The 17,616-nt window shown below is 43.0% G+C and overlaps 1 protein-coding gene across 1 annotated transcript in view; it reads left to right on the top strand.

The window, feature by feature from the left end:
- Positions 1 to 17,616, top strand: part of RAD54B (RAD54 homolog B) — a 90,582-nt gene that overhangs the window by 61,395 nt on the left and 11,571 nt on the right. Inside the window, exons 5-9 of the mRNA XM_055129535.1 lie at positions 5,055 to 5,217; positions 7,529 to 7,754; positions 10,337 to 10,544; positions 11,231 to 11,370; positions 15,199 to 15,489. Coding sequence (XP_054985510.1) covers positions 5,055 to 5,217; positions 7,529 to 7,754; positions 10,337 to 10,544; positions 11,231 to 11,370; positions 15,199 to 15,489 — 1,028 coding nt within the window. The remainder of the gene's footprint in view (positions 1 to 5,054; positions 5,218 to 7,528; positions 7,755 to 10,336; positions 10,545 to 11,230; positions 11,371 to 15,198; positions 15,490 to 17,616) is intronic.

The following is a 17,616-nucleotide window of genomic DNA, read 5'->3' on the forward strand; positions in this document are numbered from 1 at the left end:
CTGGCCTCACGTTCTGGGGAAAGGGCAACTCACAGAAGCGATCACCAACTATAATGTTGTCGAAGGCCATGCGGGGGAAGGGAGTTGCGGGCTGAATGAGGGCTAGAGACTGAGCACAGTGGCCACTCAACACCTTTATTGCGGGGGGGCCATAGAAGCTAAATAGAGAGCGAGAACAGAAGGGAATGCCCTGCCACAGTGGCAGGGTGGGGTGAGGGGGAGATGGGATTGGGGAGGGTGGGAGGGATGCTGGGTTTACGGGTGGTGGAGAATGGGCACTGGTGAAGGGATGGGTTCCCGAACTTTGTATGAGGGAAGTATAAGCACAAAAGTGTATAAATCTGTAACTGTACCCTCACGGTGATTCTCTAATTAAAAATAAATAAATTAAAAAAAACTTTATATGTGAGAATTTAAAGATTAATTTTTGCATTGATGAGTTTAATTTTATGTTTTGTGGTGGTGGTTTTATTTCGAGGCTACTTCTGGCACAGCTTAGGGCTTACTCCTGGTTCTGTGCTCAGGAAGCACTTACTGCATTTCTGAGGGCCCCTTATGTTGGATCAAACTGGGGTTGACCACTATACGACAAGAACCTTAACCCCTGTGTTACAGTGTCGCTGGTCCTGATTAGTTCAATTTTAAACTCGCATTTGAAAAAAAAAAATTAAGCTTTGGGTTTTCCTCTCTGGAGAAGCCCATGTCCTCTCTTGAACACATATTCCCCTCTCCTCACATCTGAGTAAGTTTCTTTCAATAAAAACTGTTTGGCTTCACTCAAAAATAAAATAAATTCAAGCCGAGCCTCTTTTTTTCAATTTAATATGAGTCAATATGAATTATGTTGTAAATGTGTCAGTTGGGGAATAGAATTTGATAATAGTAGCAAAATTAAGTATAGACTGATGTAGTTAACTATTTTCCCCTCTTGGAAGTATTACAAAAACAGAATCATTTTTTTTTCTCTCTGGCTTTTGGGCAGCGTCCAAGGACCACTCCTGGCTCTGTGCTCAAAGGCGTGCCCAGGGGTGCTTGGGGGTCCATGTGGCTGTGGGGAACAAGCCCAGGCCTCCTGCAGAGAGAGCCCCAACTCCACCCTTGAGCTCCCTCTCTTGTTCTTTTAAATGAAGGGGCTTTATTGTCATTTGTGGGGGGTGGGGAGAGGTGAAGCAAGATAGTGTCTATTGAAACTTCTTTAGAAAGATGTGAGGGGGGAGAAGGAGAGAAGTGCACGTCCAGAAGGGAACACCAGCTTCTCCAGAGTGGAAATAAGCAAACGAAGAGACAGGTAAGCAGAGAGATACAGGAGAACAGGTTGGAAGAGGCCAGTAAGTGAGCATTTGAGATCATTTCTATCAATGCCTTCGCTTTGCAATGGAAGAAATGGAAATCCTGAAAGATGGACTGACTTGATAAAACTCAGATGATTATTGGCATCATTGAGGTAAAAGCCCCATTAAAATTCCTAGCGTCACATAAATTTATCAGAGACTTGGTTGAAATGCATGGGAGTTTATACTTCTGACTTTGTCTCTTCTTATCCAGATATTTTGTTTGTTCCACCAGCTTTTAAAATAATGCTTCTTTCTCCTTAATTCTCCATTCTCTGTTGCTTTCTTATTATGTAAAAGAGAGCTTTGGGGACTGGAAAGAATTCTGTGCTTATTCAAACACTGGATTAGAGTCCGGGTTTTGCCACTGAACCAACTGGTTCTTGGGCTGATTTTGCTAAGGTTTTGTCATCTCAGGAATGAAATGTGGGTTCTAATAACTGCTAGAGAGATTTAAGAGGACCCCTCCCCCTCGTAGATACTATGTACAAAGAAGGTCCTTTGTGTAAATGGTGGATTATCCTCATTTATTTATTTGATCTAACCTTGGGTGGAATTAGGTAGCCACCTCCCACCCTGCCCAACTTAGAAGAACAAAATTAGGTCGAGGATTTAAAACATTGAAACCTGGGACTGTAATGGTGGAGACCCTTTAAGCTTGGGGTGGCTGTCCCATTATTGTGGTGTTTTCTTGAAGACGGGCATGTTGCTAGTTGGCTTTTAATTCTGTGGTCCTCCTTGCTTGGCTGCAGATACAACCTTCGCTGTATTTTCTTTTTTTTTTTCTCTTTGAGCTTTGAAAATTTACTTTAAATTTTTATTATTTTTAGCAAAGTAACACTTTTATTCAGAAAAATGAGAGGAGAGAGAAAGAGAGAGAACATGCTTCTCAGGTTGTGGTAAGAGAGGCAGAGAATGCACCTTATCACTTATTCATTATTTTTGGTTTGGGGGCCATACCTGGTTGTGCTCAGGACTTACTCCTGGCTCTGCCCAAGGATCATTCCTGGCGGTGTCAGGGAACCATATGTAGTGCTGAGGATTAAACCCACATTGGCCACTTGTCCTACCCACTTGTCTCTGGCCCTCATGCAATGTTAAATAATAATAAAACATTTTTTAGTGGTGATTTGGGGCCTGGGACCATTCCCTGGGGTGCTTGACCCTACTTGAGGACTTCAAGGTTAAGCTTGTGCTCAGAATATGTGGGTCTACCAGGCCACATGCAGCCTTTCTGTAGGGGTGACACAGTTACAGGGGTTGTTGACCTGGGAGCATCACACTTGCCAGATATGTGCTCTAACATTTGAGCTATCTCCCATGCCCCAACCATGCATTTTTTAAAAAAAAAATTTATTAGTGAATCACTGTGAGGTACAGTTACAGACTTACAAACTTTTGTGCTTGCATTCAGTCATAGAGTGGTCGAGTGCCCATCCCTCCACCAGTGCCCATTTTCCACCACCAATGGTCCTAGCATCCCTCCCACCACCCCCACCCCACCCTCCCCCAATGCCACCCCGCCTCTGTGGCAGGCATTTGCTTTTGCTCTCTCTTCTTTTGGGTGTTGTGGTTTGCAGTAGAGGTATTAAGTGGGGATAATGTTCGGTCTATAGTCTACTTTCAGCCCGCATCTCCCATCCCAAACGGGCCCTCCTAGCACCCTTTACTTGGTGGTCCCTTCTCTCTCTGAGCTGTCTTTTCCCCCAGCATGTGAGGCCGGCTTCTAAGCTGTGGAGCAATCCTCCTGGTCCTTATCTCTACTCTACTTGGGTGTTAGTCTCCCATTATGTTACTTTATATTCCACAAATGAGTGCAATCTATGTCTGTCCCTCTCTTTCTGACTCCTTTCACCTGGAAATCTATAAAACAATCAACAACTCTTGCTTTGCTGCTAGGATATTCAGGAAAACCAAGAACTAAAATTTCCATTTGCAGCCAACCTGGGTTTGATCCCCGACACCCCATATGTTCTCCTGATCCCTACCAGGAGTGATCCCTGAGCATAGCGCCGGGAGAAAGCCCTGAGCACCACCAGGTATGGGCCCGCCACCCCAACCCATTTATTTTTTTTTAATTTTATTCTCTAATGCCTTTCCTCCCAGGAATTGGTCTAAAAAAAGAGAGAGTTCTGTTCAAGTTACTCAGGAAACTGGGAAGAACCATAGAAAATTGTCTTCTGAGAGAAATTGCTGTGGGTCAACATGTCCCAGTTCTCGTTCCCATCACGGTGTCTTTTCCCTCTACTAGAGAGTCCAGGGACTCTGTCCGTGTGTAGGTTTTTGTTTCTTGGAGGGCTTCAGTCCACATCAGCAACCCTGGGCGCTGACTCCTGACTCTGAGCTCTGGGATACGCAGTTGTGGGGTTGGGCCGGGGGCACCCACAGGCGGGGTCAGCACCTGAGCCCGTGCACTGTCTCTCCAGTCACTTCTTCCCTTTTGGTTTTAAATATTCTCTTTTTCAACCATGATGTAGATAATAGATGTGCCTCCTAAATGCTTTTGGTTTATTGCCTAACTTCAGATTTACCAACCGTGTTCAGCGTGCGGGTTGTGTTTGCTATTGTCTCTGTGTGTGTTTGGCTATGTATACGTATTGGTTTGTTTTATGGGGGCGGGGAGGCTCTGATCAGTGGTCAGGAGATCTGGGACCCCTCCCAGTGATTCTCAGCCTCTTATTTTTCTCAGTCAACAAGCTGGTAGTTCGTGTGAGGCCCACGACTGTGGTGCTGCTCTGGCCCTGAGCTGCTGGGGATCTCCCCGGCCCCCCGGGGTGCTAAGGAGACCTCAGGGCTGCACCTGGCAGAGGCTGGGGACCATGTGTGGCTGGGTCGCCTCGCATGCCAGACATTACTCTTAATCCCTGTACTGTCTTCCTGGTATTGTGTATTTTTGTTGATATTTTCATAAATTTCTTAGTTGTATTTGATTATCTCTAAAGAATTATGTCATGACTACTTCATGCTGCCTTGCAAAAGAGATTCATGAATTTTTTTTTTCCCTTTTTGGGTCACACCCAGCAATGCACAGGGGTTACTCCTGGCTCTGCACTCAGGAATTACTCCTGGCAGTGCGTGGGGGACCATTTGGGATGCTGGGGATCAAATCCGGGTTGGCCGCATGCAAGGAAAATGCCCTACCCACTGTACTATTGCTCTGGCCCAAGATTCATTAATTTGGTCTTCATGAATGTAGTAACTTAAGCTAATTAATGATAGCAATTTGATGGAAAACTTATTCTTTCTTAGTACTTCTGATTGCTAGGAGAATGATCATTGTTCATGTGTACAGGACTAAAGGTAGAAAGAAGCTGTATGTTAAATTTGGAGATCCATTCTAGAATAAGAAGCTGATCATTAGCAAGTGCATTTGGGCAGAATTCCAATCTGTGCTTTCAGTTGGAAATAATTCTCTTTGCTCTGAATACTGAACCATTTATTAAGTGTCATAGCTAACTGAATATCCTACTGAGCAGTTGTGAATTTAACTGTATTCAAAGCCCTTTGGGCATATGAAGTTTGAAAGCTCCTTGTAATTTTTTACATGCATCAGTGAAGTATGAGACTTTATTTTGTAATTTTGTACTCTTGCTTAGAACTAGTGTTAATAAATTTCTTTTGGGGGTACAAATAATGGCAAGACAGTTTTATCTTATGAATAACTAAAGCAGACAAAGTGAAATTATGGTACATTTATGATTATACTTTTGTCTTTTCCTCAAGATTCTCTTGTTATGCTCCAGCCAGAGAGTAATCACCAGTGGCTGTTCAATAAGAACCGCCTCCCTGTTGTGGATGTAGTCATAGACCCTCACCTTGTGCATCATCTCCGGCCCCACCAGAAAGAAGGAATCAGATTCCTTTATGAATGTGTGATGGGAATGAGGTAGGAGAATAAATCATATCTTCAGTCCAACCAGAGTTTTGATTTAAACCTGTATGTGCCATAATGCTTTTCTAGAAAGAGCCTGATAGAATAAGTCATAATGAGCACTTTTTTTTGGGGGGGGGTCACACCCGGCAATGTACAGGGGTTACTCCTGGCTCTGCACTTTCGAATTACCCCTGGAGGTGCTCAGGGGACCATATGGAATGCTGGGAATCGAACCCGGGTTTGGTGAGTTCAAGGCAAATGCCCTACCCGCTGTGCTATTGCTTCAGCCCCTAAAGGGTACATCTTGAACATTAGTTGATAGGAATGACAAAGGGTAATGTGTGCGCTCATTTCAAAAGTGTTTCTTGGGGCTGGAGCAATAGCACAGCGGGTAGGGCATTTGCCTTGCACATGGCCAACCCGGGTTAGATTCCCAACATCCCTTATCGTCCCCCAGGAGTAATTCCTGAGTGCATGAGCCAGGAGTAACCCCGGTGCATCGCTGGGTGTGACCCAGTAAAGAAAAAAAAAAGTGTTTCTTGCGGATTGGATGCCTCTGCCAGATACCCTGCTAGGAGCTGAACACAGAGGAGTCAGGACCCTGGCCTCAGTCCTAAGTGACATACCAGTATTTAAGGAAACAGGTGAATGTAAGCAATCTTGATTTATACTCAGAGCTTCCTACCAGAATGATAAATGGTTGTATGGTAAAATGGAAGAAGTTAATTCTGCTTATGGGGATTTCAGGAAAAAAGTTTTTATTTTTGTCTCACTTTCATTTTTATTAAAAAAAATTCCCATGCTCCTCTTTCAAGTTTTTTGGTTAAAGAATTTAGTATTCTCTGAAAGACATTTCAGAAGACACATATAAACACACAGAGGAAGTAAAGAACTTATTTGACCTCATTTTGCCTTGCATTCACAAATTGTTGGTCCAAAGTAATGATCATGGCTATAATTCCTGTTTGCAGTTTTTTGTCTGTACTTTGAAACAGGAAACAACGAAATTGTCTTTTTTTTTTTCCCACTTAAAAGAAATAGAATAGGTAAATTGTACCTTTATTTTTGACAATATTCTCTAACCCTTCGGACTTCGTAACTAAAAAAATATGTCAACTTAAAAAACTAGAAGGTGGTCTTAGAAATGCCACTTATTACTATTCCTTGTGATATTTATTTTGACTCAAACTAACTAAATAGATTCACTAAGTTGCATGAACGAGATTAAGTATTGAGTGTCTAAATTTTTTTTGAGCTTTTTGGTTGAGGATTTATTTCGTTTACTCTTAGGGAATCATGAATATAGATCCATAGATCTGATTGATATTTTTTCGTTATATTTTATTTGGTTTCTTATTTAGAAGCTGAATGTGCAGCTTCCTCCTGCGCATGCTCGGGAGCCACGTGAGCCCAGGCCTCCTGCTGGCAGGCATGTGCTCTTCCCTTTGATACACTGCCTGAGCGCAAAATTCCGATAGATTTTTTAAAAAATTATTTTATTTTACTTTATTTTATTGGTATTTGGACCACATCTTGGCTGTGCTCTTGGCTTACTCGTAGCTCTGCACGCAAGGATCCCTCCTGGAGGCTCAGGCGACCGTGTGGGACACTGGGCTCAAACTGGGTCAGCTGGGTACAGGCAAACGCCCTCCCCCTATCGCTGCTGCTTCTGCGATAGATTTTAAGCTGTTTTTATATCTCATACTAAAACTGATCAGAATAGCACGTGTTAGTGATGAGATGAATATAGTTTCAGTTAAATTATTCACATGTACATATAAAATTGGAATTTCTTTCTTTTTCTTTTTTTTTTTTTCCATTTTGCTCTTTGGGTCACACCCCACGATGTACAGGGGTTACTCCTGGTTCTGCACTCAGGAATTATTCCTGGCGGTGTTCGGGGGACCACATGGGATCCTGGGAATTGAGCCCAGGTTGGCCAAGTGCAAGGCAAACGCCCTACCTGCTGTACTATTGCCCCAGCCCCTGGAATTTATTTCTTGTCCCTAAATATAAACCTAGGATAGTAACAATTATTAAGATTCAATTCTCACCATTTCAGATTGGTTTTAGTGAGTTAGTTGACCGTAAGTACCTAATGAATATAGTTTTCAGAGTTCTAGAAGAGAGCTATTGTAAATCAGCTAAATGAAAAACTGGAAAAAAGTGTTTAGTTGGGGGGGGAGAAATTTAATGGGGGCGTAGAATAATTACAAAATATCGGTTGCTGATTCTTTAAATTATGACTATTAAATTATGCGAGGGACAGAAAGTGTTCTTTTCTTCCTGCTGTCATTAACGAAAGAGCACTTGTTTCCAACAGAGTGAAAGGCAGATGTGGAGCTATTCTTGCCGATGAAATGGGCTTAGGGAAAACTCTGCAGTGTGTGTCCCTCATCTGGACTCTGCAGTGCCAGGGGCCCTACGGGGGCAAACCAGTCATAAGGAAAACACTTATTGTCACGCCGGGAAGCCTGGTGATGAACTGGAAGAAAGAATTTCAAAAATGGCTTGGAAGCGAAAGGATCAAGATATTTACTGTGGATCAGGTAGAATACATTATCATTCCTTTTATTTATTTATTTATTTATTTATTTATTTATTTATTTATTTATTAATTTTTTTTCTTTTTGGGCTGTAGGATGACATTACTTTAAATTATGTCCTCTCCCCCCTTGCCACAAGTAGCTTGTCCAGGTTTTCCTGGGGTAAGTTTAGGCTTACCCCAGTCTCACCCATCAAGGTGTTCCCGATTCTCTCCCATCCCTTTGTTTAGCTATAATCACTTCTCTATGCTCTCTTCCCCAAAACAATTAATCCACAGCTTTCCCTTAATCTGACTCTGCTAATTTGTAAGGTCAGACCTTCCTAGGATACTGAATTTATACTATATAAGTTAATATTGCCTTTCTCCTCTTCTTGTGCCTTTTGAATAATTTGCTTTAAAGCAATGTCCTTTTTGTATAGACACAAGAAGACAATATTATGTTTCTATAACTTGGGAATTAATTGGCCTCGAATATTATTCCCTCCCAGGCATCTGCTTTCTCTTAAGCCTCAGTTACCCTCAGTTCCTAGCACCCCAAAAGCAGGGTCCCGACGAGGGATGGGAAGGATCTAGGGCAAGCGGTGAGTTATGTGCTACCCTGGCATCGAGATGGGCCTGGCCAAAGTGCCTAATTCTTAACTATAAGTTAAGAGCTTGATCATAGACAAATGCTGTCATGATCCAAAAGTAATGATGAGACTAGGACCCTGCTAGGGATAGGAAAGACTGATCTGGCCTGAGCACTGTAGTCTGAGATTGAGATGGCCCCAGGAGAGCAATTCCATAAGCTTTAATGCATCTCTTATTGTGTCCATACAAAATGATTAATATTATGAATTCTTATATATTTGCTGGCTGAGGAGAAGAGAAACATACTCATGGGACTCCGCCCTTGGGTGGATCCTCCTGCTGAAAGAGAATTAAGTCCTAGGAGAAGCATCCCCTAAGGGAAAGGAACCTTACCCTATTGATGGTGACCACACCTATGTGTATGCCCCAACCCCCTCATGCTGTGGAGATTTAACTAGGCTCTAAGAGTGGGTTGGGGGGCCAGATCGAGAGATCCAGAGAGAGATTGAGAGCCGGGAGAGAAGCGGAGAGAGAGAATGAAATAAACTGATCGAGCAACCAGTCTGGCCTTCTTCCTTCCATCGCCTGCCCTTGACCGACAGCACACACAGCGGTTCCAGGGCACCGAACGCGGGCGGTGAGACAGAGCCGCCCGGAGAGCCCTCGAGTGCGCGCGCCCCTCGATGTGCCTTAGTTTTTTACATTGGGCCACACCTGGCGATGCTCAGGGATTACTACTGGCTCTGCAGTCAGGAATCACTCCTGGTGGTGATGGGGGACCATATGGAATGCTGGGAATCGAACCGGGGTCGGCTGCATGTAAGACAACCGTGCAAGGCAAACACCCTCCCCGCTGTGCTACTGCTCCAGCCTCCCTCCACCCCCCCACCCCCGCTTGTTGTAAACACACACTGCTCTCAAATTGGATCTCTACACCAAAGCAGGAGAGAGTGAAATATGCCAGTTTGACCATTTACAAACCCAAGCAGGAAGGGCAGAGCACTCAGATGGCAATGATTTCCTCAGTGTCTAGCCCCCAGCTCCTGGGACAGAGTCTGTGCCTCCATCTGCTGGGCCTGACCTGCCCGGGCGGCCTGTGGCCCAGTGGGAGCTCATGCGGGGCAGCGCCCTGCTGTGTCGCCCCCCTGTGCCATGTGCTTATATTCCTTCTTCTAGCTTTCCTTCCTTCATTCCTTCCTTCCTTCTTTTTTTTTTTAAACTTTTTTATTGAGTCACAGTGAGATAGACCCTTACAAAGCTGTTCATGATTGGGTTTCAGTCATACAGTGTTCCAACACCCATCCCTCCACCAGTGCACATTTCCCAGCACCCGTCTCCCCGGGGTCCCTCCCATCACCCCCCACCCCTGCCTGCCTCTATGGCAGGTGCTTTCCTTCTCTCTCTCTCTCTTTCTCTCTCATTCTCTCTCTCTCCTCTCTCTCTGTCTGTTTTTGTCTGTCTGTCTCTCTGTCTCTCTCTTCTTTTGGGCATTGTAGTTTGCAATATTGTTACTTAAAAGTTATCAAGAATATCCCTTGCCTACTTTTAACCCTCAGATCTTGCCCAGCGTGATCATTTGCAGCTATTATTGTCCTACTGGTCTCTTCTCTATCTTACCTACCCTCCACCCCACACACACTTGTGGTTAGTTCCAACCATTGACGAGTCCTCCTAAACCCTGTTTTCTCTGGCCATGGATATTAGTCTTTATATATATATGTGTGTGTGTATATACATATACACATATATAATTTATAATAATCTTGGACATTTTCTAAATCTGTTTTATTAAAAAATTCAATACTGCATTTCTTTCTATTTAGCCTTTTTCCAAGTGTCTGTAACTCTCCAAGTCTTTTGTAGAAAGAAAATGGGATCTTTGCTTAGAACTTGGCTTTGAGTTAATGTACTCCGGTAGTTGACCAGCGTCTATCAGGATCATGCTCTTAAATTTCATGTCAGCGCTTCTTCCCAGGATTTGCTAAAGAATCTTTGTTGCTGTTGTTGTTTTAGGACCACAAAGTAGAAGAATTCATCAAGTCTCCGTTGTATTCTGTTCTTATCATCAGTTATGAAATGTTACTTCGTTGCCTGGATCAGATTAAGAATATAAAATTTGATCTTCTCATCTGTGATGAAGGTCACCGTTTGAAGAACAGTGCCATCAAGACAACTGCTGCTCTCCTTAACCTTTCTTGTGATAAAAGAATCATTCTAACAGGTCAGTATTAACATTTCCAGTGATATTCATACCAAAACAGTCAGACTCTAGTAATGCTCACACTTAATGATATGCTAAATCAGAATCAAGCTCAGGGACCGGAGCCACAGTACAGAGGGCAGTGCTCTTGTCTGGCTTGCAGACGACCCGGATTCAATTGCTAGCACTGCTATGTCCTCTGAACACCACCAGAGCCAGGAGTAACCCCTGAGCACTGCCGAGTATGCAACCAGCTCCCCCCAAAAGTATTCATAGTCAAAACTGGAATTAAAAATTTATTTCATTATTAATATAGCACAGTAGGTAGGACATTTGCCTTACATGCGACCGACCCGGGTTCAATTCTTCCACCCCTCTCGGAGAGCCCAGCAAGCTACCGAGAGTATCCCGCCCTCATGGTGGAGCCTGGCAAGCTACCCATGGCGTATCCGATATGCCAAAAACAGTAACAACAAGTCTCACAGTGGAGACATTAGTAGTGCTCGCTCGAGCAAATTTATGAGCAATGGGATGACAGTGATACAGTGATTAATATACTTATTTTTCCAGTGTGATTTGGTTGTTCTTTCTCAGTTTTAGGAAGTTGGATTAGAATTAGCCCTCTTAGGAAAGACAGTGCAAATTCTTAGCTAGAGCTGTGATTATAAAACAAACCTCACTTTCTCATCACTTTTCTCTCTCTCTAGGTACTCCAGTTCAGAATGATCTCCAGGAGTTTTTTACATTAATTGATTTTGTAAATCCAGGAATATTAGGTTCTTTGTCATCTTACAGAAAAATATACGAGGAACCCATTATTATATCCAGACAGCCTTCTGCTTCCGAGGTATGATTTACTTTAATAAATAGGTTGAAAGAGCATTATGTCTAGGAAAATCTTTTATAACTGGGGTATTATTTTAATTTAAGAAAAATTGAATTATTATAACGAATTCTTTATTTTTCTCATAATCCTTCAACTTTTCCTGCATTCTTTATTTTAGAAAATGGCATCATAGGGGCTGGGAATATTACTCAGTGGTAGAGCACTTGTGCACCTGTATGAAATTCTGGGCTTCATCCCCAGGGCTGAAGAACATTTAAAAAAAAGAAAGAAAGAATGATATCGTAAGTTAAAAAGTTAGAGTCTGGAGACAGAGTTCCAGGGGTTAAGGTGCTGTGTTGAAGGTGGCTCACCCTGGTCACCACATAATGGTCACCACAGAAGGTCTCGGAGGACTCCTGGGAGTGAGTTCTGAGCACCTCTGGATATGGCGCCAAAACCAAGCCAAAAGAAAAAAAAACACACAACAAAGTTTAGGGATAGTATAGGGTGTAAGGCACATATGTTCCTGATGGGGACCACTCATGCAGCCCCTGCACTGAACTGGGGTCCGCTTCGCCCCTCAGTACCAACTGAGAAGCCCTTCACCCAAACATGCAACCCACAAAAAGTTCTGCAAGTATTAAGGCCCAGAATATTTTTGTTGTTTTGGAAGCCACACTCAGCAGTGCTCGGGGCTTACTCCTGGCTTTATGCTGAGGGATCTTTCCTGGTAGAGTTTTGGGGGGGCAAGGCACAGCTCCCTAAACACAAAAATGTTTAACCTTACCGGTATTGAAAGCATCAACCAGAGTTCAAGATTTGACCTGGAGGGGCTGGAGCGACAGTAGGGTGTTTGCCTTGCACGTGGCTGACCCCGGTGTGATCCCAGCATTTCTGATTCCTGAGTGCAGGGCCAGGAGTGACCCCACCTCCACAAAGGTGGTAGAGCAATGGTGAGACCCGGCACTGCAGGGTCTCCTGAGCACTGCTAGATGTCACCCCACTGTTGGCCCTGGTGCTTCTGAGCACTGCAGCCGCAGGCCCACATTACTGAGAGCATGTCTAGGAGTGACTCAAGCACAGGTGGCTGTGACCTGCCTCTGAAACAAAAAGGGAAAGTCAGAATCACAGTGAAGTCACTTAAACTTTCCATTGATGTTTTAGATTCACGTGAGTGGTAGCAAGTGTAGGTGGGGTGGAGTGATGACCTGGTACAGTGGGAAGATAGTCTGGCGCTTGGGAAGTCTCTCTCCCAGGGCGGAGAGAGGTAATGCTGCAGGGAGGGTGCTTGCCTTGCATATGGCCGACTGGGTTCAGTCCCCACCTCCGCCTCCTACCTCTGCCACCTTATACTGTCCCCTGAGCACTCCTGAGTGATTCCTGAGTCCAGAGCCAGGAGGAAGCCTCGAGTGCCACGAGCTGTGGCCCAAACCACCCCACTGCCCTTTGTTTTCTAAAAGAAATTTTTTTTAATCCAGACTATACTGGGAAGTCCCGGAGATTCCCAACCATTCGCCACCCCAGTGGCCCTGGGGGGGGTGGGGGTCCCTCCAGGGGTGGGGATTGAACTGGGTTTGACTGTCTGCAACCTTAGCCTCTGAACTGTAACTCCCGGCCCTGAAAATCTTGACGTTTTTGTAAATAGCCATAGGTTTATTTACAGATTTAGCTGTTAAGGATGAAAAATTGGAAACAAACTGAAGGAAACAAATTAATTAGCTGCAAACAAACATTTCTAAGGGTAGAATATTGGTTTAATTAGAGTTATTTTGCATAGGAAATATATTTAATTGATTCAAGGACAATTCTAAGTGCATTATTATATACACTATGCAAAGCATACTACCAATTATTATGATTGTAAGAAATATTTTTTCAATATTTTTTTTATTTTCACTCTTCTCAGTGTATTTTTAAAGTATTTATTGAGGCACTATGATTTATAATACTGTTAATGATAGTTTCATGCATACCTCATTCCAACAGCACCATACCTACCACCAAAGAAGTCATTATTTTTAAAAAAGCATTCTGTTTGAGAGAAGTAAAGTGTAAAAAGGGAATGTCTTAGAATTAATAGGATAATCTGTCAACAATTATTTACTGAACATTTCCCAAGGATGAAGAACTATACCATGCTTTTGCATGGTTTATGCAAATATGTAGTGCTAAGGAAAATTTCCATGATATTTTATTTAAAAATAAAATCCTTGACCACAGAGGCAAAGACAACAAAATAAAAATAAGTGAAACTACATTCAATTAAAATGCTTCTGCACAGGAAAAGCAACTCAAGCAAAATTAAAAAGCACCCTATTGAATGGGAGAAAATATTTGCGTCACTGGTAGATTAGGCTAATATCCAAGGTCTATACAGCACTCACAAAGCTGAACAACACAAAGTCCAACAACACCATCTGATCATCGCAAGGGTTGATAACAGACACTTCCGCAAAGAACACATAGAGATGGCCAAGATAGCCATATAAAAAAGTGCTCATTGTTGCTTATGACTATGGAAACACAAATAAAAACAACAATGAACTATCATTTCATGCTAGTGAGAATGGCACGTATCAAAACACCTTGAAGAGCCTATGGTGGCAGGATTGTGGTTGGAAAGGAACCCTAATTTACTGTCATCTGGTTCAGCCTCTGTGGAAAGTCACATGGTGATTTCTTAAAAATATAACTCCCACATGACCCAGTGACATAATTTCTTGGCATCTACCCCCAAAACACAAGACCCTTCATTTGAAAAGATATTTGCACACCTATGTTTATCATAGTGCTTAGTCCAGTAACCAAGGTATAGAAACAACCCAAATGTCCAACTGCATTGCTCCATTCTTGAATGGATCAAGAAAGTGTGTATGTAACAATGGAACAATATGCAGCCCTAAGAAAGAACAAAATCATGGTGCTGCTCCATGGATGTAACTAGTGGGTACAATGCAGAGCGACAGAAGGAAGGGGATAGTCGGAGGATGTTCTCACTCATATGTGGGAAGATACGCAGCAAGGTAGCAGGAAGGGGCCAAAGGCAACACAATGGAAAACTGAGCCACAGTTCACAGAACTGAGTTTGCATGGTGGGGGGGGGTGGGCAGTGTTGAGGGGATCTGAATAGGGCGGGCTCTTGAGGCCCTGGTAGAGGAACGTGGGTACACTGGTGGTGGGGGTGCTGTTGGAATGGCATATGCATCATTAACGGCATTGTAAATAATATTTTTAAAATTACTAAAAGAAATAGGTTTCGAGTAAGTTTGAAAAATAATAAATATGAAATCATTTCTTTCCTAACATAATATTTAAACACCTAGAGTGGGCCATATATTAACTGTGATCTAATGGTAGGCCAGATTGGCTTCCTGTTCCTGTGAAGCATTATAGTTTGAGATCTTATAGTTTAACATCCTGACCCTTTCTTACTTCTCTGTCTTGGGGGGGTGGGAGTGTCTGATCCACACCGAGTGGTGCTGGGAGTGGTCTCATAGTTCTGTGCTTGGGGGTCGTCCCTGGCAGTGCTGAGGGATCAGACCTGAGTTGGCTGCATACAAGGCAGACATCTGCTTTTTTTCCCTTTTTGGGTCACACCCAGCGATGCTCAGGGGTAACTCCTGGCTCTGCACTCAGGAATCACTCCTGGCGGTGCTGGGGGCCCATATGGGATGCCAGGGATTGGGCTGGGTCAGCAGCATGAAAGGCAAATGCCCTATGCATTGTACTGCCACTCTGGCCTGAACATCTTTTTTTAAAAAACATTTACTTAAATTTTTAAAATTAAGGTACCATGATTGATAGTTGAGTTTCAGGCTTACACTTTAAAATGCTCTTTTTTTTCCTTAGGAAGAAAAGAAGTTAGGAGAGGAAAGAGCAACTGAACTTACTCGCCTCACCAGACTCTTTGTCCTTAGAAGAACTCAGGAAGTCATAAATAAATATCTTCCACCTAAAATAGAAAATGTCATCTTTTGCCGACCAGGAGCACTACAGATTGAGCTTTATCAGAAGCTATTGAATTCCCAGGCTGTTCGATTCTGTCTTCAAGGGTTGATGGAAAATAGTTCGCATCTACTATGTATAGGTGCTCTTAAAAAGCTGTGCAATCACCCCTGCCTTTTGTTCAACTCTATAAAGGTAAGTAGACTTTAGAGTCCCATGCCTTCAGGCGAATTATGCCAATTGCATGGATTCCTGGGATTGCCATTTGGGGTTTTCTAAAAACTTTAAGGTCCATCCATAAAGATTTTTAGACTTCTACTTTCTTTCTTTCTTTCTTTCTTTCTTTCTTTCTTTCTTTCTTTCTTTCTTTCTTTCTTTCTTTCTTTCTTTCTTTCTTTCTTTCTTTCTTTCTTTCTTTCTTTCTTTCTTTCTTTCTTTCTTTCTTTCTTTCCCTCTCCCTCCCTCCCTCCCTTCCTCCCTCCCTCCCTCCCTCCCTCCCTCTTTGTTTCTTTTTTTTTTTTTTTGGTTTTTGGGTCATACCCGGCGATACACAGGGGTTACTCCTGGCTCTTCACTCAGGAATTACCCCTGGCAGTGCTCAGGGGACCATATGGGATGCTGGGATTAGAACCCGGGTTGGCCGCGTGCAAGGCAAACGCCCTACCCGCTGTGCTATTGCTCCAGCCCCTTCTTTCTTTCTTTCTTTCTTTCTTTCTTTCTTTCTTTCTTTCTTTCTTTCTTTCTTTCTTTCTTTCTTTCTTTCTTTCTTTCTTTCTTTCTTTCTTTCTTTCCTTTCTTTCTTTCTTTCTTTCTTTCTTTCTTTCTTTCTTTTCTTTCTTTCTTTCTTTCTTTCTTTCTTTCTTTCTTTCTTTCTTTCTTTCTTTCTTTCTTTCTTTCTTTCTTTCTCTCTCTCTTTCCTTTCTTTCTTTCTTTCTTTCTTTCTTTCTTTCTTTCTTTCTTTCTTTCTTTCTTTCTTTCTTTCTTTCTTTCTTTCTTTCTTTCTTTCTTTCTTTCTTTTCTTTCTTCATCACACCTGGCAATGCATAGGGGTTACTCCTGGCTCATGCACTCAGGAATTACTCCTGGCAGTCCTCAGGGGACCATATAGGATGCTGGGAATCGAACCCGGGTCTGCCGCCTGCAAGGAAAATGCCCTACCCTCTGTGCTATTGCTCCAGCCCCAGTAAATAGATTTTATTTGGTTTTTTAAGGTGTGTGTGTATGTGTGTGTGGAGAGAGAGAGAGAGAGAGAGAGAGAGAGAGAGAGAGAGAGAGAGAGAGAGAATGCACTCAAGAAAACAAGAGAACACGGGTTTCTCCAAGGGTGGAGAGAGCCCCTACACACATCCTAGCATTAGACACGAAAGTATGAGAGTCCACATCTCAAGAGGGTAGATGTGGGCGACACATGTGCTCAGGCACCACATGTGCTCGGCCATGTGGATGCAAGCAGCACATGGGCTCAGGCAGCATATGCGCCTCTTTATTTATTTGATCAGTTAGTTATCTATGTGTTTGGGTCACACTTGGTGATGCTCAGGGGTTACTCCTGGCTCTGCCCTCAGGAATTCCTCCTGGCGGCTCTCAGGGGACCATATCGAATGCAGGGAATTGAACCCCGGTTGACCACATGAAAGGCAAGTGTCCTACCTGCTGTACTACCTCTCCAGCCCCTGTGTAGCCTTTTATGTCAGCATCTTTATGTAATGCAAGATGCTCTTCCACCATCATTCTAGTTTGAATTCATCACCATACAACTTACTCCTGTGACTCACTTTACACAACTTGCTATTCCCTTTTCATATGTCACCACCATTTTGTTCTTATAGCTGATAAACTTTTGTTTTATTTAGTTCATTCAATTATTTTTTAATGTACCATATCTGAGTGAAATTATGTGAGATTTGCCTTTCTCCATCGGACTTTTGTTGTTGTTGTTTTTACTAAGCATATTGTATTTTAGTTCCATTCGTGTTGTTGCAAGTGGCAGGACTGTTTTCAAGAGCTGTGTAGTATTCCATTTTGTTTATAGTCCATCTTCTCTTGATGGCCCCATTGCTTCTAACTGTGGGCTCCTGTAGACAATGGTCTCCTGCTGACTCAAAGGGGCTTTGTCTCTTTGAATTTGTGTTTGAATAGTCTTCTGAGAATTCCCAGAAGTGGGATTGCTGGGTGCTTTGTCACCTCTATCTTGAATTATTTGGGGAATGTCCATACTGTTCTCTGTAGGGGCTGTGCCTTTTGACAGCCACACCCAGAGGATAAAAGGGTCCCCTTTCCACTGCATCCACAACACAACCATTTTTTTTCATACTTTTTTTT

The sequence above is a fragment of the Sorex araneus genome, chromosome 2 (genome assembly GCF_027595985.1).
Source record: "Sorex araneus isolate mSorAra2 chromosome 2, mSorAra2.pri, whole genome shotgun sequence".
Lineage (NCBI taxonomy): Eukaryota > Metazoa > Chordata > Mammalia > Eulipotyphla > Soricidae > Sorex > Sorex araneus.